The sequence below is a fragment of the Drosophila nasuta genome, chromosome X (genome assembly GCF_023558535.2).
Source record: "Drosophila nasuta strain 15112-1781.00 chromosome X, ASM2355853v1, whole genome shotgun sequence".
NCBI lineage: Eukaryota > Metazoa > Arthropoda > Insecta > Diptera > Drosophilidae > Drosophila > Drosophila nasuta.
Genome location: NC_083459.1, coordinates 32,201,543 through 32,222,086, shown reverse-complemented (window position 1 = coordinate 32,222,086; position 20,544 = coordinate 32,201,543). Strand labels below are relative to the sequence as shown.

Below are 20,544 nucleotides of genomic sequence, written 5' to 3'. Positions count from 1 at the left end.
TCGATTTTCAAAAATGTTTTTACGGATAGAAATTTAAAAAAAAATGGCTGGCATGTAGAAAATAAAATCATATATTTTAAAAAATATAGGAAAATCACAGCTATCGTAACTATCGATAGCTCAGCTGTTCCCAAATATCGTGACTCACAATTGGTCTAATAGGAGACTTTTGTTTACATTTTATTAACTCCAATACTCGCAGTGCGCAGCAATTTATCTGCAACTGGCCACAAAATGAGTTGCTTTGGTTGCAGCCGCAAATATGGTCTCTTCTGCAAAGAGGTAAACTCGACATAAGTAAGCGTTGTTTGCTATTAATTGGATTTGGGCTTTCTTCTTTGTTCTTTGTATTGCAGTACGGTTGTCCCAACTGCGGCTATTCCTACTGCGCCAAATGTCTGAAGCGTCCCATGGCGGTGCCACGGCAAGCCAACAAGGTGCTCAACGTTTGTCTCATCTGCTATGACAAGTTGTCCAAAATGCAGGCGGTCGCCGATGCCGAGAAAGTGATCGACTGCGAAGCGCTGCCCGGCGAGCTTGTCACTAAGTTGCGACTTCCACCAAAGAGCTCGGACATTGAGGCAGCCGATGCGCTTTTCGAGTGAGTAACTGAAGCATTTCCCATTAGAGTTTCAACACATTTCAACACTTGTAGTAACGTACTGCCCTCGGAGGAGTTGGCCGCTGTTTTATCGCCCACCAACCAAACGGTACTTGGCGAGGCAACTCCAGCTCCAACTGCTGCTGCTGTGAGCTCCACAAATGCCGAGGATATTGATGAGAATCTGGACAGTGCAATTAGCAAACGTTTGCAGAATCTCAAGGCTGTGGCATCCACAGATGACGAGATACGCGCTCGTCTTTCAGAACTGAGTGGCATGCCACATCAGAAGAACTATGATAAAAAGGATTTGCTGCTGTCGACCGATCAACGCAGCGACCAAGATAAGATCAAAGATTTGCTGCAGCAATTCATGGGCGAAACGGAGCTCGATCAGCGCATCAATGTGGAGCGCACCGATGCCATTTCTGATATTGAGAGACGTTTGCGTGCGCTGCGCGATGCACCAATCGATGGAGTTGCAAGTGGAAGTGGAGCTGGCATTGGAGCCAGCACATCGAACACAAACACGCCCAGCGACAATGAGGATGAGAACGATGAAACGGTGCTGCAAAACATTATGAAAAAGGTACAGATCGAGGGAGATTAGACTAAAGCACTTTAAGTAATTGCGGATAGTTGTATAGCTTGCGACTTTCACTAAGTTGGTGAACGATTGCACAAAGAAATGCATAGTAGATATCTTTCAAAGTTAGTTAAGATTCCAAAGATGATGTCAAAAGTAACTAATAATATATGTACATATATCTGATTACAATTAACAAACACTTCCCCCTTTCACAGTACGTGGCTGAATCCCAACTGCCAGAAGCAGCAAATCCTCTGGACGCGGAACTCGGGACGACACCAATTCCAGTTCCCAAGGCGGAGACTGAGGAGCTGCCCTGGTGCAACATCTGCAACGAGGATGCCGTCTTCCGTTGCCGAGGCTGTGATGGCGAGTTGTTCTGTGCTCTATGCTATCGCGAGTGTCACGATGACGACGAGGAATATCGCGCCCATGTCAAGGAGAAATACACGGTGCCGCCCAAATTTAAAGAGAATCACTTTTAAATCAATTCTTTGTGCTACCAAAAACGTTTTGTTGAGTTTTATTGATATTTGCTGTGTTTTCGTAACATTCTCCAAAGTAAATTAGCTAATTTTAAGCGTGTGACGTACATTTTTGTGCAATGTACTGCAACTGTCAATATTAAAGTAAATATTTAGCTATAAATCCAAAAAACTGACTCTGAAAATTCAATGCAGCTGAGCTGTTACGATTTCATAAGTAAAATTTGGGCAAACTAGAAAAATTACCTCGAGAAATTATAGCGTAAATTCCAAATAAATGTCGAAGTCATGAATTAGAAAGAGAGGTTTCAGCATGACACGAAAACGGAAAAGTAAAGTACAAAATTCTTATTTCTTGGTAATTCCAATTTAGAAACTTCCACCACAATAAAAAGAACTTATATGGCTATAATTACAATTAAATCAGCTACGCATTTAATCCAATATCGTAAGGCAATAAAAGGTTTTTTAAAAAAGAGTGTCTTTAAAATATGTCTTGTGTGTTCGGATCGGATCGTTTAAAGCCTAAACAAAAGCAAGTTCAACTTATGGCTAAATGCATATTTTTTAATGACAACAACTTTGCAGACATATTTATTTAGCTGCTAACAATTGGCAATCAAATTAACAAGTTTATAGAGCGAGTTTTGTGATAAAACAAATTGGCAAACATTGACATAAAACTAATAAGTAAAAATGAAACAGAAATTCAGCATTAAGCTATATGTACTCCACAAATATATAGATATATATATTGCGTTGTATCTGGTAAATTGGTCAGTTATATATATAGTCTATATATACGTTACGTTATTAATTCGCTTTTGGCTTACAAAACTAAATTCGATGCGTATTGCACAAAACAGCAACTGGAATTCTCATCTAGTCTAAGATATTATGATATATATCTATATCTCTTTAAGGCCCCCAATGCCAATGCCTCTCTACACCGAAATGCGCATCTTTTCCAGATATTTGGGCACCAAATGCTGTGCCGAATAGCGCTCAAATGTGAAGAAATCAAAGAACTTGTCCCGAGTGTGTCGAAATACTTGCGGATTGCGACACCAATTGTAGAGCATTTTGATCAGCGAATTGGACGTATTATATAGATTCTCCTTGGGATAGATTTCAGGATAAACCAGCTTATTGGGCGCAATCGGATAGCATCCACAATATGTCGCCTCCAACATCGCAACGCCATAGAATTCGTGACCCGCTGTCGAGATCACAATGTCGCCGGTTAGCAACGTTTTCACATATTTCTCGCGCGACAAATGTCCAAAATTGATCAGTTTATCGCCCAGTTTCTCCTGCAATCCCTCAAAGGCCTCGGGTATCGCTTGATAACTTTCACCGCATATTGTCACCTTGAAGTCAACTTGTCGCTTATTCAATTCCATGAGTACTTCGACCAGCAACTTGGGATTCTTGTCATGCTCCCAGCGATGTGGCCAAATCAGATGCAGGCAATCCTCTGGCTCCGTATTCTCGGTCATGTCCATCATGTGTCGCTTGTTGGGGAAGGCATGAAACTTGATCGGGAAATACAGCACTTCGCATTTCTTTTCGATGCGCTCCCTGATGTGCTTCAGCTTGAAATCGGGTTGAATGTTGAGGAAGGGCTGCACATTGTCCAGAAACGACATGCGATTGAAGTTCGAATTGAAGAGCACTATGTCAGCGGCCAGACTGTGAATAAAGTGTGGCATTAGGAAATCATTTGAGAGTCTTAATTCAAATACACTTGGCCCTTGGTCTTGACACGTTCACTTTTAGCACGAATTCGGTTTAACATGATTTGAAACTAAGTTCTTTCTTCAATCTAAAAGAAATCGTACATGCTTACAACTAAATTTTGATAAACAATGCGGTATGAAGTTGTTAAAAGTTCCTTAACATCTAGTCAAAGTCAAAGACTAGAAGACATTTCATTATTAAGACCCAAGGGGAAGTGTGTTGGAACAAGCAGAACTTACCACGTGAGTATCTCATTTAGGCCGTATTGACAGTCACGCTCCTTCACCTCACGCACGGGATACACCAATTGATTCTCGTGGAAATAGACAATCTTGCGGCAGGTGACGAGATCGGGACGCACACCAATTAATTCGGCCAGATTGAGCACGGAGCTCGTGATGAGCACTTTATATTCATGCTCTGGCGGTATTAGTTGAGAGAAATATAGCGCTGAGGTGCGGGCGCGCCAATGCCACTTCTTTGCTGGCAAACTGAAGATCTCATAGTCATCCACATTGAGACCTGTGTTTCCAATAAGAAAATTTACAATAACAGCAGAAGCAATAAACATACTTTTACTTACATTCGATAAGTGTGTCGATTAATTGTTTATGGCTGCCGCCGAAGAACGGCTCAATGATTAATATAGGCGGTTTTGCAGACATCGCACTGGGCACTGGCACTGGGATTGGGATTGAGACTTGGATGGAGGAAAGTTGTGCAATTGATAAATATAAATGCGTTCAGTTTAACCTTAACCCTTGGCTAGACCATCTGCACATGTTTCCGCATAGTCCACTTAACGTACACACACACTGTATACACTATGTACGCATTCAGTCTAAGCACAAAGTGCGAAGTTAATTAATGTTGAGTATGAAACTGATAATATATAAATATTAACTTGCACTTGGTGGTCAAGTTGTTGGCAATACTCGACCATGAGTGTTAAACAACAACTGATTTGCCTGCGTGCAAGCGAGACACAACATAAACAAAGCTGTCAAGCCGACTACTACAACTGCATGCAGTCATTTATCGATAAATCGCTTCATCAATTTTATACATTTCATTTTGACGGCTAGAGCTGCAATAAAAATAATTCACATACCTATTACATTATTTTTACATCAATGTTAATGTTAAGAAAATATTTCAAACATTTTACAATAAATCGATGTCACAAACGATAGAGCCTGTTTGCACGAACTAGAATACAACCCTGCACTATCGATATATCGTTGTGAGTGTGAGCATCGGCATCGTCGAACATCAGCCCAAAAAGCACCTGCACTAGGAAAGGTCCGACTATTTTTTGTTCACCGAGCGAAATAATTTCCGAAAAAAATTTGTCAAAATGACCAACGCCTGGAGAGCAGCTGGAATTACGTAAGTTAATAAGATTCACACGCATTCCGCACTGCATTTGCAATATTAGCAAGCAAACAGCATTATTATGTATACCATTGCTTGCATTACGTAATTTGTTGTTTGCTAAAATTGTAACATAAAACTGCAAGTCCAAATGAAATGCATGTGAAAACACAGATATGCAGTAACTCAAATCACTGAATTGTGTGCGTCTTGTTGCAGCTACATCCAATATTCCAACATTGCGGCCCGTGTGCTGCGTGAAGCCCTGAAAACCGAATTCCGTGCGGATGCCACCAAGCGCAACGAGAGCCACGTGAAGTTCACTCCATGGGCTAACGGCAGGCCAGCACGTAAGTAATCGATCGTTGTTGTGTAATCGATAGCAGGATCAATAGCTGTAATCAAAAGGATCCAGGCTGGCGGCCTCTAATTCGATCCAGCTCCATAGTGAGCCTGGTTATTACATAAATACAAATTGAAGCAAACACACACACAGACAAGATGATGTTGTTTAGAGATTGAGATGAAGCGATTTCTAATCTAAAATTATCTTGTATATCTATGTATTAATTACAGATGAAAAAGCATAACTTGCTTGTTAACTGCCGAGTGTGTCAGTTGTAAGTTATATTATAAGTTGAACTGTATTCAACGTTTGCAATTGCTGCATCCACAACCCCAAATACTAATTTAGACTGAGATCCTTGCACTCCGTTTAATGTGTTATTCTTGTTGAGCCAAGCATTTAACAATGTTTTCGATCGATTTGTCCCCCCTCAAAATTATGTGCTCCACGCATTGTAACTGATCTAATAAATAGAGCACAACTAGCTCTTTATTGTTCTAAAGTTTTGTAGACCCTTCACTTTGGAACAAGTGAAAAGGGTTTATATTGTCTTACTAACTGCAAGTTTCATAAATTGTTGTTTAGCCCCACCGTTTATGCTTAATACATTTTTCTAATAATTCTCATATTCTCATTTATATTTAGCTCGCCAAACGGATTCTGCTTAGACGCTCCCATAAAAAACAAAAGATCAACTGGCGGCCCAAACGAAGTTTTGAATGGCAATCAGCTGAGATGTTTCCATAATTAAATTATAACGAATTACAAGCAAGAATTAAATATGAAAACACTTTAAACTCAAACAATACTTGTCGAATAATGGATTTTTTATCTCCTCGATTTTTTTGTTTTTCTTTTTTCTTTCAAATGATAACAAAACACACAAAATTAAATACTAAAAGCCAATAGTTGTATAGTTTGTCCAGGACAATCACCAGATAATATAAGTCATGCTCTGTTGCTTACTGCATACAACGTTCTACGAATCATCAGCCTGAGCGATATTATAGAAATGCGGCCATGTTTGTATCTCCTCGAACAACATGCGACCTGGACTCTCGGTGGAATTGCACTGGCAATGGCAAATCAATCGATAATCCGGATCGATGTAACCATCCTCAACACCGCGGGCAAGCAGATTGCGGCACATGTTAAGGGCATCCTGTGTGGGCAGCTCACGCATAAAACAGCCCACAAAACTAACGCCCAATGCAATCCGATTGTAGCCCAAGGTGTGAGCGCCAACCGCTTGCCAGCCGCGACCCTCGTAAATATTGCCATCGCAGCCGATAAGGAAATTATACGCAATGTCATTCCAGCCACGACTCTCGATATGAAAGCACTACAATAAAGAAAAAACCACAACAAACAAACGGCGTGATTTAGCTATGTAATTGTACCAAAGGAAGTTTATACGTACCTGAATGTCGCGTATTAGGCGCACATTGATGGCTCGCTTCTCAGAACTCTCGGTGGCAGTGTGTACTGTGAAGAAGAGAGATGGTAAAGGATTTACAAATCATTAAAATTGAATTTGTAATTAAATACTTTTCTCTACTTTCGATCGCGTAGACATGCTAAGCAACTATTCAGCATGGAGTTGTTATTATGAAGTAAATGAATTCTTTAATTTTAGCTCGTTGTTAAGCGGGCTCAACTTTAAAGCTGTGTAAAGCTTTAAGAAGTTCTGTCAGTAAATTTAATGAGTCTAGCTAGCTCTAGTCGTTAATATTAAAGTGTTCTTAGAAGCGGACATACATATAAGCATATGCAAGACGTTTTCTTTGCTGAGCTTCACACATTTTAGATGGTTAGACTAGACTTCGTTAAGGCGTTGAGGGTTACTCACAGATTACAACGTATTTAACAGGTAGCTGTAGCTTCGCTGGCTCCTCCATGGGCATCTGGGCCAGCCACGAATGACGCGGCACAATGGAGCACAGCTCTTTGGGAATTTTGAATTCTAAACAGATGCAAAATAATATTATAGCAATAATGGATAAATACAGAAAGTTCAGCACTACGCTTACTCTGACGCGAGATGAAGACATTCGCATTAACACGCTCCTCCGCCTCATCCAGTTCATCAGGCACATTTGAGGAATGCTGCTCGTCGTTGTCTGGACCTGGGGAGGCGACTTTGCGACGCACTCGATGCGTATTGCGTGTGGAGCGTGGTGCGCTGTTTGTGGTCGTTTCGGCAATGATCTGTATGTTGCCATTAATGTTGGTCACGTTGCCAATGTGGACGTTGGTCGAATTGCTGATGTTCACATTGCCAACGGTCTGAATACTGTTTATCGAATTCAGCAGATCCCGCAATGTGTCTCTGATGATGGTGCCTCTGCTATCGCCTAGTAAATTGTATTTATAAATTGAAATAATTATGTTTAATATATATAAATATATATGCTTTACTGACTCACCTTCTCGTGTGCCCAGCGCAATTGTGCTGACTTCTTCGCCATCATCGTCATCGTCGTCATCTTCTTGCTCGGTATATGTGTGCTCACTATATTTGTAATCATCCAAACTGTCGACCACAGATGATTCGGCAATGGATTCCAGTTCATCGTCCTCCTCCTGTGCCTCCAACCATTCTCTTGTGCGCTCCTGCGCCGCTGACAATCTTGGCATATTGGACATATTCTCGCCTGCTTTTGCTTTGCGGCCAGAAAGCTGCGTGTTAACGATGGTTTCTTTCTGCCTTGTGGCGCGTGACGTTTATCAATATTTTAATAAGTATGTTGCAAATATCTCTACTCTATATGTATATATTAACATACGCGTGTATATACTGATTTCGTACTTATTTGATAAGTTTCGACAGTGGTCGGCAGGCAATGCGATGATAAGATTACGGCGTCCTCTTCTTTGACTAGTTTGATGGTCAATGATATTATTATTATTCATATTATTATTATTACTATTATTACTATAATTGGGATGATGGATTAATTACCTTGCAGCCAGGACAGTTGCTGGGATTCACATTGATCTGTGAATTACATTAAACAATACTCAAATACTCAATACTATAAATACAACACCAACACTTGACCGTTTCGTCACATAAACAAAACAAAGTGATCGCTAATTTACGCCTAGTACGCTGTCACTCGATATTTTGCAAAGCAAAAAATCACGACGCATAAATTGTGCTTTGACGTGAAAATATAAAATTGCCTAAATTCGAATTTACCGCAATTCAAATATTGCTTGTTTGGCGCCATTTGATTATTATTTAATTCAGCTACACTATCTACTAATTATCATTAATAATTAGTGATATTCTTTATATTTATAGTCATTAAATTTTATTTATTAAAAAGCATGCGCTGCGTACTTAATATCCAAATATCGATAGGAGTTGCACTGTTGTGACAATGCGCTTGTTCACGCTAGGTGGCGCCAATAATAACTGAGCCCAAAGCTTTTTGTGGGCATGTTATTTTTTTTAGCCTTTGAGCAGCGGCACTAAGCTTATCTTTGTTCGGTTGAGTAATCTCAAATTAGGTGTTAATCGACTTTTTTTTTAGCAATTTACAAATTATGCTTGAATTGGTGTGAGATTTATTTTTTGGTTTTTCCAAGTTATTTATTTACATAATTTTAATGTTTTGATTTCCAGACATGGCAGTGCGCACGAGATCTGTTGGCATTAGTTTGAAGCCAGTGGGCAAAAATACTTTTAGTTAAGCTAGCCCATTGATTTGTTTGTATGCTAATAGGCATATGTAATCCACATATATATTGAAAAAAGGGGCGCGTTTTCGTAGTCGACTTATATGCAAAATGTATAAATTTGAAAATAATTGTTTAAAAGTTTTGACTCCCTTTCCCAAGCAATTTCATATATTTTGAAAAGGCAGTAGATGAGGTATATTTAATTAAGCTTGCTGGTATATTTACTTGAGCTGCATGGTATATTTTGACGGCTAAGCCGCGGTCATACTGCATACTGTAGGGTAGCGCAATGTGCGACCAATGCGAGCTGTGTTTGTTTGCTATATTTTGCTTGCGTAGATTGTGATTGTTTTTGTGTGTTTTTGTGCTAATTATAGAAATAGGTGGTGCCGCAAAAACATAAGAAATTTGAATTGAGCGAATAGCAGCAGCAGCACATATTCAAAATATGCAATGTTTTTAAGCTTATGGCAGGTGAGTGTGCCCCCAAAATTCAGTTAGCTATCAGCGCACGCAATGGAATCATCGTCATCGGCATCGACATCGTCATCGAAGACTGTTATTAAGCGCGGCACGCGAATTCTCAGCGAAAAACCCTTTGCCTATGTGCTGAAGTCGAAGTATCGCCTGGAACGTTGCGACAATTGCCTAGAGGCGTAAGTAGAGCAAGAAGATGTGCATATATGAATGGCATGCATAAATAGTTATCTCACTTGCAGCGGGAAGGTGCTCAAATGCTCCAATTGCCGTTATGTCGCCTACTGCAATCGCAGTTGCCAGCAACAGGCTTGGACGCTACACAAGCACGAGTGTCCATTCCTCAAGCGCGTCCAGCCTCGGATTGTGCCCGATGCGGCGCGTATGCTCTGCCGGCTGATACTGCGCCTGGAGCACGGTGGCGATCTGGAACGCGGCTATTACACAGAGCACGGCTCACGCAAGTTTCGTGATCTGATGTCGCGTAAGTAAACTCATTCGGCTGATAAAGGGTATTCTAAGCTAATCATTGGATGGGCAACCACTTGTGGACATCACTCAAGTAGCTGCTAAGCAGCTCATGTTTATTTTAGAATCAGATCACGCGTTCGCACTCGCTCGCTCAAAACGAACCAAATCGTATTGCAAGCATCATTTTAAATTTAGACATTGGAATTTAGGTGTATTGATTAATAAGCACAAACAGCCCATCATAATTTTGTTAGTTATGCAAGAAATGCAAGTGCTTTGATCTTTTTCACTTAACGGCCACTGTGTAATGCATTAGATGCATTTAGCGGCCTATATTGCTCACATATCTGTGGCACTAAAGAAAAATAAAATAAAAAATGTATAAATAATGAATGCATTAAAATTGTGTTTGCTACACTTTTTTAATGAACTTTGCACTTCATCGTTACCATTTGAGGCCGTTAAGCGAGATATGGCAGTTAACTGTTTTGCTTACCTCACAGTCAACTGTATCTAGCTTGGCTTTTCTTCATGCAGACTATGCGGAGATCAAGAATGATGCCAATCGCCTGGAACACTTGGAATCATTGCATGCGGTCCTCACTGAAATGATGTGTGACAACAAGAACAGCAGCAGCAGCATTGTGCCCAATAAAACCGAACTAATGAGCATTTATGGTCGTGTAAGTGCCACGAGCAAATCCTTGACAACTTCACTTATATATAATATTTACAACACTCTTTGTTCCTTGACAGCTAATTACGAATGGCTTCAATGTGCTGGACGCTGAGATGAACTCGATTGCGACAGCGATTTATTTGGGTGTATCGATCACAGATCACAGCTGCCAACCGAATGCGGTGGCCACGTTCGAAGGCAACGAGCTGCACGTGCATGCCATTGAGGATTTGCCATGCTTGGACTGGTCCAAGATCTACATTAGTTACATTGATCTGCTCAATACGCCGGCTCAGCGGCGTGCCGATCTCAAGGAGCACTATTACTTTCTGTGCGTGTGCAGCAAGTGCATTGATCCGCAGGAGATGCAACAAATGAATGCGGCCAGTTGTCCAAATCGCAATTGTGATGCCAGCGTCAATCCGGAGCTGAGTGAATGCGGCAGTTGTGGCGCCGCTGTAACGCAACAGTTGCGTCTCAACTACGAGGAGATTACAAAGCTAACACAAAGCAGTCTTGACTCAATGAAGGAGGTGGCCTGTAAGTAATTTTAAGCTAACCACATTGATTGTACATCGATTAACGCGCATGCTTTCATTGCTTTCAAAGATCTGGACATGTGCAAACTGTGCTTGGCCAAGCAGGCGGGTGTCTTGCATCCGTTGAACGTGTGGCATGTGAAGACACTGGATGCGGCTTTTGAGGCTGCCATCGATGTGGGCAAATGGTCGGATGCCTTGACATTTGGCCAGCAACTGTTGCCGGGCTTTGCGGAGTATCATGGCGCATGGAATCCATTGTTGGGACTGTTGCACATGAAGCTGGGCAAGATTCAGCTGTTCGAGCGCCGATACAAAGAGGCTGTGCATCATTTGCAGGAGGCACAACGCATTTTGACCGTCACACATGGTCGCGATCATCGCCTGCTATTGGAGCAGCTGCGTCCCTTAATGCTGCAGGCCAAACACGAGATGAGTTGCTAAATGTCGACGTATTTTCAATTCATTTTGTATTTAAATATAATGTAAAATAAGATATTAAAACAGTAGTTCAGAGCAGTTGGAGAATGGCCTAAACAATCTGTGTGATGGCCTTGGCACGTCGATCCGTGTCCTGGAAGAGGGCGCGTATCAGATGCTTGATCTCGTTGGCTTGATAGTTGGCCGTCAGCGGACCGGCGCCATCGCACCACAGTTCGGTGAACTCCTTGAGCGAGGCGTTCATCATGAGCTTGAGCTGTTGCAGCTTTTGCCACGAGCGCACTTGGACCACCTCGTTGGGATCGTGGAATAGTAGCGGCGCCTTCTCCAGCACCACATCGATTAGATCGCTCAATTCGCTGGCCATGGTGGCGGAAATGTCGCGCAGCTTGAACACACGCTGCACCAGTTCGTTGGCAAACGGATGCAACAGCTCACAGAAGCTGCTGTTGTACACTTTCTCCGGCAGCACCTGTTGCCACACGTTCTTGAGCAGCTCCAGTTGCCGCAGACACTGACGCACCAGCTTCAACGGTGCCGTGCCCAGCGTGTGCGGATTGTCGAACTCTACAAAACACAATGAATTAAGGAACAGAACAAACTGTCATTCAAATCATGGATTGATGCTCACCAAAGCCGCTCATAATGTCCATGAGTATGGACTCCTGGTAGTTGATTTGTACGCGCAAATATTTGCTGCCGGTCGACTGCAGCATTTTGACAAGCGATGGAAAGGCATCGATATCCTTGCTGGCATGCTGAGCAATCCAATGGGTGAGATACATGCAATTGTTGTGAAACAATGCCGATTGCTGTGGAATGCTCTGCAACAGTTTCTTGTGCACTTTGGGCACCTCATCAATGTACGTCTCGAGCAAGAGGCCAACAACGCCACTCAACGGATTCGGCGCATCATCGACCAAATTATCCGCTGGCTGTCGCAGTGTGCGATCCATAAGCTTCACATAATCCTGTAAATGGGGGCAAATGTTACGATACATTTTCTGTATACAGTAGCTAGCTAGCTGCTAGCTATGCAACCTCACCTGTGCACTCTTGGAGATCATGCAGCGCGGAAAGAGAAACGGATCGTTGACAACGTTGACGGGCAGATTGTTGGATGCCACCAGCGTCATGTCCTGCAGATCCCGTTGAATGATCTCGCGCGCCGTGGCAAGAACACGAGCCGACAACCGATTGCGATAGTAGGTGTCAAAGAGACGGGCAAACTTAGTCAGCGCCACATCCTGCTCGGGATTGATGACACACATGTCGGCCAGAAAGTGCTCAAACTGCTGGACATCGTCGCGCAGCGTACTCTTTTGGTATTCTTCCATGCTCTCGGGCACTGCGGGTATTAAGCACTGCTCCACCAGCAGCTCCAGCATGCGATCCTTCACATGATCCCCGATTAGTGCAAACACGTGATCATGTTGGCTGCCATTGTTGAGACTGCAATTGAGGCTGGACAACGTTTGCCACAGCAGTCGCAAGTGCTGAAAGACATCGGTATAGTGTGGACGCAACAGCTGCTGCTGTGCTGACGTTGTCTCTGTTGGCTCTTTGATGGCATACGACAGCTGCAGCTCCAAATATGTGTCATCCTTGGCCTGCTCATTGTAGGCCACGGAGACGGGTTTGAGGATCAAGGGCTCGATGCATTCTTGCAGCAGAAAGGCACATAATTTGGCGGGATTGTAGCGCTCTTGGAACAGTGCTGTCACAATGTCCTGCAGCTGTGATTCATCCTTGCTGACCAGCAACGTTACGCACTTGGACGTCTGAAAAGATTTCGACTGCAGCTGCAGCAGACGATCGAAACGTTCCTGCAGCTGCTGTTGCAACAGATGCGCCTGCACATGATACTTGACCTTAATGGACTCGTAGCATTCAAGCGATTGAAAGATGCGCTCCACATCTGGAGGAATATGGTTGCTATCGTCGCTGTATATTAGATCGCGCAGTTTGCCCATCAAATCGAGCACAACAAGACAATCTTTTGTGGCCTTAGCCTCCTCCACGCACTGAAACAAATCGTCCAGCTTAAGTATGTGCTCGCTGACACGCAATCCCAGCAAGAGTTCGCGCAGATCACGACTGCTGTTCGCCAGCTCGGCGCTGGCATCGTTTAATGCCGCCAGACCATCGTTGCTCACCGAGGAATGCAGTTCGCCAATTTCGTCGCACAGCGAACTGCACTTGTCGAGGAACATGTCCGGTGTGGTGTGATTGGGCATAAATTCGGTGTAGTTATCATCAATGTGCTTGCGTACGCGTCCTTGGAAGCGTTCCGTTCGTACAACCATTTTTGCAATTGCCGATTTCACTGAATCGATGCTGACGCCCGTCGACGTTCCATTCTTGTTGTCGTGTTGTTGTTGCTCTTGGAATGCCTGCAGCAGCACTTTACTCTCCATCATGTTCATCACACAATTGCTGCGAATTGGCAAATGGAATATTCAGCTCGGTGCAAAAAAAAATACAAATTTGCAACGACGACGCTTGTTTATATTGTTGTACGTACGTATCGATTATTATTTCTTGTTATCGAGATTAAATGTTAGCGCCATGGTAATTCGATTGTCTCATAATTTTTATCGACTTAATCGCCATCAACTTTGTATTCGCATATGTGATTAATCACATTAATTCAAATTGAACTTGAACTTAGAATTTGGCCTGTTATTTTACTTTTTACATTTGAAAGCATGCAATTTATTGTTTTATTACCTGTATTCCATTGCAGAAAAAATGAGCAACAGTTAATTTTGAGTGTGAACGCTTTCATGTTATGCTTGCATGGTATTTTAAATAGAGCAAAAGATGCAAACATAAATTTTCAAAAATATAACTTCTGTATTATTCTGCTACAATTAAAATACAGCGTGTGCAAGTTCAATAAATGTTGTCCAACATTTTTAATCGTTTTGCACTTTGTCGTCAATCCAGTGTTGTCATGCATTGGAAGCTGCACTTTATTTATTTAAATTTATGGGCATTGCATGCATTTATGAAAAGAGATCATTATATTTTGGTGTCTTTCATCTTAAGTTAATTATCTAATAAATTCCAATGTAATTAATAAAAATTCAATTCGCTTTGAATTTACGTGTTCAGGATCATATCAGTAATCGATAAGTCGTGCAATGCAACTTGTACTTGTGTTATTTTATTAATGTTTTTGTTGAAAATGCATTCATTTAACTAGAAGTGACTATTCATTCCCACGCATAAAATGTAATTCTTGCATTTTATTAAATTGCCGCTCCCTCCGCAATGGCACATTTTTATTCCATTGGCACTTTCGATAACAATTATCGGTAATCTATAATCGTGCATTGCCTTTGGTGCCTTTGTTTTTTTTTTGTTGTCCATTGAACGAAAACTAAATATGGCAAATAAGAATATATTTTGTTATTCAATATTATGCCTTATTCACCTAGCGGCAGTCAGTTGCGTGGAGCCGATAACAATTGGATTGGTTTCACTCGGAGCCGCCGGTATAGGATATCTCATGAAATCAGATATATTAAGCGGAAGCGGCGAGCGTTGCAATGAAGACAACATTTACTCTCATACATCACGTATGTACTTGATCTTGTCTATTGTGTTTGTGTTTTGTTTATACTTTATATGTTTTGCCGCAACAGACCTCGAAGCGAATCTGGACAGAAATCTATTTGGCCAGCATATGGTGCGGCAATATGTTGTGGCCGCCTTAAATGCTCATCTGCAACCAAATAATCCTTCGCGCAAGCCGCTCGTAATGAGTTTCCATGGTACTCCCGGGACGGGGAAAAGTTTTGTGGCCGATAACATTGCTCAATCACTTTACAAGCATGGCTTGAAGAGCCAATATGTGCACAAATATATGGGAAGAGCGGATTTCTCGCATCCGGCACGCATTAATGAGTACAAGGAGCGCATCAAACGTGAAGTGCGCGAAAGTATACAAAAGTGTCCACGTTCACTTTTCATTTTCGATGAGGTGGACAAGATGCCAGCGGGTGTCTTTGATACGCTCACCTCGCTTATTGATTATGCCGGCTATGCCAAAGATGCCGACTATACAAAAGCCATCTTTATATTCCTTTCAAATACGGCTGGCGTTCGCATTTCGGATCATTTGGCTGCACTGATGAAGCAGGGGAAACAACGCGAGGCCACACGACTCTCCGACTTTGAGGAGATGCTAAAGATGTCCGCCTATCACAGCGAAGGTGGCCTCAAGATGACCAATATGATTGATGCCCATGTCATTGATCATTATATACCATTTCTCGCGCTCGAAAAGGCTCACGTTGTGCAGTGTGTGAAGGCCGAGTTTGCGCGTTGGCATGCGGTGGCGGAGCCGGATAAGATTGCTGAAGTTATCAACAGTGCTGTGAGCTATGAGCCAGTGCATAGTCTGTTTGCCACATCCGGCTGCAAGACCATCGAGAAGAAGGTCGCTATAGTAGTCCATGGCCAGCGAGGAAGCTAATGAAAATGCAATTCCTAACTGCCTTTTGCATTTTTATTGTGTACATTTAGTAATAGTAATAGGCTGTTGGTACTTTTAGCATATCAATGCCTTTTACATTTTTTATTTTGTACATTTTTTTTCTTGTTTTTAACATTAAATAAAAAAACAATACAATAGGATGTTGGTACTTTTAGCATATTACCAGGGATTCAGCCATTTGAGGCGGGAATCCTTGCGCAGCAGTTCGGTGTCCCAGGCGTTTTGGCTGCTGATCAAAGTGATCGCGTGCCTCCAGGCGCACCTCGACCGCTCCAATGTCCTTGGTCACCAGGCATTCGCCATTCTCCTTGAGTATGGTGTGCTTGATATCATGCTCTGTGGGTTCGCCGTATGGGAATGTGATGGGTGTCACTTTGATCAAGTGCTTGATCTTCCATAGTCGCGCATTATTTTCGGGTATATTCTTGACGACAGCAAAATCACCTTGTTTGCCATCCAAGCCGAGATCTTTGAGCAAACGTTTCTCCCAATACGGATTGCCTTTAACTGGCTTAATGCGTTGAACGCGAAAAAGCTTGGCGGGCTCAATGGGTGGATCCTGATGATCGGGTGTTCTGTAAGTGTAAATGGCCAAAAATATTAAAATGCCGGGCATTGTTGATTGAGGGTGCTTTCGTTTACCTGGGATAGTAAATAACATTCTCGTATTTCTTACCATCTTTATACAAGAATTTTTTGTTGTGTTTGCCATAGCTGCGCACTGCAGTTACGCTTAATTGCAGCGGTGAGAGGAGTTTCAAAGAATTCATTTTATTTCACAAATATCAATACAAAACCAATTATAAACCAGCTGTCTGGTTGTTATGAAAGCGTGCCCAACAGCGTGACCATATTTTCTTTATTCGAAATATACCACTAACACCACAATCCTAATGCGCGACTGGTATTTTTATACCAATGGGCAACTGAGTTGGGTCAGAATTGCCATTCACACATGCTGTCATCTTATAAGGGATATCGATTGTTCCGATAGTGTTGGTAAACACACCACAACATTTAACGGTTACTTTAAGAATGTGTGTTGTTACATATGTAATTCATGTAAATTCAAATTTAACATACATTGAAGGCAGCCACTGCACCTAAAATAATGGATAACAAAACATTGATTTTTATAACACGTCATATTAAGTAACAAACTTTGTTTTCGCAATAATACATTTAGATCTGTGAAATATGTTCGAAGTATATTGGATAAACATTTTACTATATGTTTGCTTTTTATTTAGGGGCGTTGCTGCGACTCTCAACGCCATTTTGTAATGTCTGATTGGCTAGGGATGCTGCGCTGTCATTGGCTGCGCTTGCGACATCTTATAAGGGTGGTGAACCCTTGTTGAGGTCTCTATAAATGATGCTGCAACATCCGCACATTAACTCAGTGCGTCGGCAAAGCTTTACGTGTGCATAACACCATTGACTGTGAACTAAGAAAACGAAATTTCACAGCAAGTTCCGTGATTGCATTTCTTGTAAGTTTCACTTTTTAGATGTTTCACATTTCAAAAGGTCTATACCTTTTTTTTTTTTGTCAAGGTCTATGCCTGATTGTATTCTTGTGGGAGTAAAAAAAAACAAACGAAATTAAAGCATATTATAAAAGTAACGCGTTCTCTTTGATTTTGGCCATTAAATGCATACGAAATCCTATGTAAACCGCAAATCGTAAAGGGTTGCACCCCTTTGGAAATCCCGCGGGCCAAAACAAATAGAAACGTGACGATTGTTCAGTTATTTGTGTAGGTGTGAAAATATGTTACGAATGAACGAACGAATAACAATAAATACAATAAGCACAATAAAAACAACCGCAAATAATAGAAAACGCAAACAGGACACACACAGGACACACGTGACCCAAAAGGCAAAGGGATACAATTGAACACGGGGTGACAAAGGGTTATGAGGAGTGAGGAGAAAATTACAATCTTGTGTGCTCGACAATAAGATTGTTTTAATAACATTGCTGTTTTATTAAACGATTCTCGAGGGGTTCTCTTTAGTTAACAATTCTACTACTTGTGCTCCTTAAATACTTATAGAATTCACTTCGAATTTTTGTGAAATCATATTTGTGATCTAAATGAATACAAAGCTAAATCATAAACCAAATTTGGTAATAAACATAAACTTCATTTTATTCTGGATTTTTGAAATATATATTTAGGACTATGTTAAGTTCAATCCTAAATTCTGCAATTTTTATTACCTTTTTTTTCAAAAACCTCCATATTATATAAATTTGACTTGTCTATATGAGAACCTTAGCATTGAAGAGTACTTGGGATTATCTAGATATTCTGAAGTTTGTATACCCGCTACCCATAGGGTAGAAGGGTATTATAACTTTAACTGTCTGTCCGTCTGTGTGGCTGTCCGTCTGTCCGTATGAACACCTAGATCTCACAGACTATAAGAGATAGAGCTATAATTCTTTTTCGACAGCATTTGTTATGTTTGCACGCAGATCAAGTTTTTTCAAATTTTTGCCACGCCCCCTTCCGCCCCGTAAATAAAAAAAAATCGAATAAAAAGCGTAATAACAAAGCTAGACACACGAGTATTGGTATGTACAATAGATACTATAGTAGTTATGATTCCTGAAAATTTGGTTGCGATCAGATAAAAATTGTCGAAGTTATTAAAGAAATACTTTTGTATGTATACTTTTGTAGTTGCTTTGGCTGACAATCTGGTATATTGCGCCGTCTATGGTATATTTTGAAAGCGGTACCATATCTATATTCCACATATATCATTTGGTATATTTTTAGTATTTTTGTAGTATATTTGGTATATTTTGAAAATAATACCGCAAAATACATTGCTTTTATTCAAAATGGGTAGCGGGTATCTCACAGTCGAGTACACTTACTTGTTAGTTTTATGGTTCACATGATTATATTTGCCTGATGCTGTTATGCTTGCGCTTCTCACTCGACACCTCCTTGTCATATGTCTTATGCTTTGCATTCCTCTCGTTCCCTTGCAGCAGGTGCAGTCAACGCCATCAACGCCATGGTCTATGACATGACACATTTGGCACCGGCGCCGCCGCAAAGCATCTCGCTGAGCCGCTACTACAACATGGAGCAGGACGATGAGCTGGCGGCGGCCAACAATGCGCTGGCCAACGGGCATGTGGGTCAGGATTACGCCGCGAGCACCACACTCGACATCGATCAGCGTTTTCAGGCACGCATCGCATGCGAGACGGCAGCTCAGCCAGCTCCACCGCCGCCGCCAACGCCGGCGCCTCGACGTCGGACCACACCGATTGCCCACCTGGATCCCTCGGAGCTGGTGGGTTTGTCGCGCGAGGAGCGACGACGTCGCCGACGTGCAACACTCAAGTATCGGACGGCGCATGCCACAAGGGAACGCATTCGGGTGGAAGCGTTCAATGTCTCGTTTGCGGAGCTGAGGAAACTGCTGCCCACCCTGCCGCCGGATAAGAAGCTCTCGAAGATCGAGATCCTCAAGTTGGCCATCTGCTATATAGCGTATCTGAATCATGTCCTAGAGACACCCTGAGATACCGCCAACGCCTCCAGCTGTCGAAGCCAGTTGCCAGGCGCCATGTTTCTCACTCTTCCACACGATTATCAGCCAAACGAACTCAACTAATGATGAGCCATGTAAATCCACAACTATATACTGTATAGCTCTATATATATCTTTAGTCTATTAATGTGTACTATATAGTAAGCTTTAGATAATATCTTTTTTTTGTTAGCATCTAATTACGTGATATCTGTTCAAAAAAGGTACAGCAATAAATTGATTAATCATAATTATTAATCATATATAAATATATATGTATATATTGTACAAAGAAACAGTGTTTTTTTTTTCTATTTATTGAGCACAAGTGTTTTTCTACAGCATTGAAAAAGAAATTCTATTTTTCATAGCATACTTTTTTGGTCATTAAAATATTTCATCATTCTGTTCACTTGCTTATTACTTTTGAGAATATTTATTACACTTTTGATTTTTTTTAAATTATTTATTAAGTGAAGAAGTTCTATAACTTAATAAGTACCTTATCTCTACAGGAATAGTAAATGAAAATTAAATCCAATGTCAATTCCAAGTATGAGGAATATATTTTTGGAGTTGCTTATTAGTTTTTTTTTTTTAATATAATTTTTCTATTATATTTAGTTCGGAATTCAGCTTAATACTTCTATAACAATAGTTTTTTTTTAAATATAATTTTTCTATTATATTTAGTTCAGAATTCAGCTTAATACTTCTATAACAATAGTTTTTTTTTTTTATATATAATTTTTCTATTATCATTTTAAATATAATTTTTCTATTATATTTAGTTCGGAATTCAGCTTAATACTTCCATAACAATAAAGTTCATAAAGCTTTTAGATTGTTCACTTCAAAGAATTTTCAAGGAATGTTGAAAGTTGCAGTGTATCTGCTAGTCGTGCAAACAATTTCAAATCGCACTTTTATTTGCTATGCTGTGGGCAAATTTGGTACTCAGCTGGCGTTGTCAAGTTTTCCATTTGCTTTGCTGTCTGCCAACAAAGCGCCAGCTGCGCCACATAAAAGACACAGCGCCCAGCCCAA

The 20,544-nt window shown here is 41.2% G+C and overlaps 9 protein-coding genes across 11 annotated transcripts; 5 read left to right on the top strand and 4 right to left on the bottom strand.

The window, feature by feature from the left end:
* The first annotated feature begins 29 nt into the window (after positions 1-29).
* On the top strand, positions 30-1,983 carry LOC132797360 (abscission/NoCut checkpoint regulator). Its single transcript, XM_060809081.1, has 4 exons — positions 30-282; positions 357-601; positions 656-1,190; positions 1,406-1,983. The coding sequence occupies exons 1-4, from the start codon at positions 235-237 to the stop codon at positions 1,673-1,675; spliced, it is 1,098 nt and encodes a 365-aa protein (XP_060665064.1). The 5' UTR covers positions 30-234; the 3' UTR covers positions 1,676-1,983.
* Positions 1,984-2,079: 96 nt separating this feature from the next.
* LOC132797358 (glycosyltransferase-like domain-containing protein 1-like) lies at positions 2,080-4,387 on the bottom strand. Its single transcript, XM_060809080.1, has 3 exons — positions 3,999-4,387; positions 3,655-3,937; positions 2,080-3,367 (listed from the first exon to the last, which is right to left on the bottom strand). Exons 1-3 carry the CDS (start codon positions 4,078-4,080, stop codon positions 2,620-2,622), a joined length of 1,113 nt encoding a protein of 370 aa, XP_060665063.1. The 5' UTR covers positions 4,081-4,387; the 3' UTR covers positions 2,080-2,619.
* A 258-nt stretch (positions 4,388-4,645) lies between these two features.
* On the top strand, positions 4,646-5,943 carry LOC132795231 (protein stunted). 2 transcript variants are annotated; one of them, XM_060805830.1, is made up of 4 exons: positions 4,646-4,804; positions 5,009-5,139; positions 5,366-5,409; positions 5,781-5,943. In XM_060805830.1, the coding sequence occupies exons 1-3, from the start codon at positions 4,773-4,775 to the stop codon at positions 5,377-5,379; spliced, it is 177 nt and encodes a 58-aa protein (XP_060661813.1). In that variant the 5' UTR covers positions 4,646-4,772; the 3' UTR covers positions 5,380-5,409; positions 5,781-5,943. The 2 variants fall into 2 exon arrangements, with proteins under 2 accessions (XP_060661813.1, XP_060661811.1); XM_060805828.1 differs by lacking the exon at positions 5,366-5,409.
* LOC132795230 (peptidoglycan-recognition protein LE) lies at positions 5,927-8,233 on the bottom strand. Of its 2 annotated transcripts, XM_060805827.1 has the most exons (7): positions 8,098-8,233; positions 7,945-8,013; positions 7,562-7,842; positions 7,166-7,489; positions 6,985-7,098; positions 6,556-6,620; positions 5,927-6,477 (listed from the first exon to the last, which is right to left on the bottom strand). In XM_060805827.1, exons 3-7 carry the CDS (start codon positions 7,779-7,781, stop codon positions 6,115-6,117), a joined length of 1,086 nt encoding a protein of 361 aa, XP_060661810.1. In that variant the 5' UTR covers positions 7,782-7,842; positions 7,945-8,013; positions 8,098-8,233; the 3' UTR covers positions 5,927-6,114. The 2 variants fall into 2 exon arrangements, with proteins under 2 accessions (XP_060661810.1, XP_060661809.1); XM_060805826.1 differs by having other exon boundaries at positions 7,562-8,013; positions 8,098-8,232.
* An 865-nt stretch (positions 8,234-9,098) lies between these two features.
* Positions 9,099-11,507, top strand: LOC132795229 (histone-lysine N-methyltransferase SMYD3). Its single transcript, XM_060805825.1, has 5 exons — positions 9,099-9,478; positions 9,542-9,783; positions 10,308-10,453; positions 10,527-10,989; positions 11,059-11,507. The coding sequence occupies exons 1-5, from the start codon at positions 9,339-9,341 to the stop codon at positions 11,430-11,432; spliced, it is 1,365 nt and encodes a 454-aa protein (XP_060661808.1). The 5' UTR covers positions 9,099-9,338; the 3' UTR covers positions 11,433-11,507.
* Positions 11,352-13,968, bottom strand: LOC132795228 (centromere/kinetochore protein zw10). The gene is made up of 3 exons (XM_060805823.1): positions 12,476-13,968; positions 12,061-12,400; positions 11,352-11,996 (listed from the first exon to the last, which is right to left on the bottom strand). The coding sequence occupies exons 1-3, from the start codon at positions 13,853-13,855 to the stop codon at positions 11,521-11,523; spliced, it is 2,196 nt and encodes a 731-aa protein (XP_060661806.1). The 5' UTR covers positions 13,856-13,968; the 3' UTR covers positions 11,352-11,520.
* Positions 13,969-14,765: 797 nt separating this feature from the next.
* LOC132796401 (torsin-like protein) lies at positions 14,766-16,041 on the top strand. The gene is made up of 2 exons (XM_060807563.1): positions 14,766-15,013; positions 15,080-16,041. Exons 1-2 carry the CDS (start codon positions 14,821-14,823, stop codon positions 15,910-15,912), a joined length of 1,026 nt encoding a protein of 341 aa, XP_060663546.1. The 5' UTR covers positions 14,766-14,820; the 3' UTR covers positions 15,913-16,041.
* LOC132796402 (large ribosomal subunit protein uL30m) lies at positions 15,983-16,798 on the bottom strand. The gene is given in 3 exon segments (XM_060807564.1): positions 15,983-16,146; positions 16,148-16,508; positions 16,576-16,798. Coding segments are annotated over 3 exon segments (543 nt in total). The 5' UTR covers positions 16,704-16,798; the 3' UTR covers positions 15,983-16,092.
* Positions 16,799-17,344: 546 nt separating this feature from the next.
* Positions 17,345-19,719, top strand: LOC132796792 (helix-loop-helix protein 1). Its single transcript, XM_060808088.1, has 2 exons — positions 17,345-17,426; positions 18,947-19,719. The coding sequence occupies exon 2, from the start codon at positions 18,973-18,975 to the stop codon at positions 19,486-19,488; it is 516 nt and encodes a 171-aa protein (XP_060664071.1). The 5' UTR covers positions 17,345-17,426; positions 18,947-18,972; the 3' UTR covers positions 19,489-19,719.
* Positions 19,720-20,544: the final 825 nt, after the last annotated feature.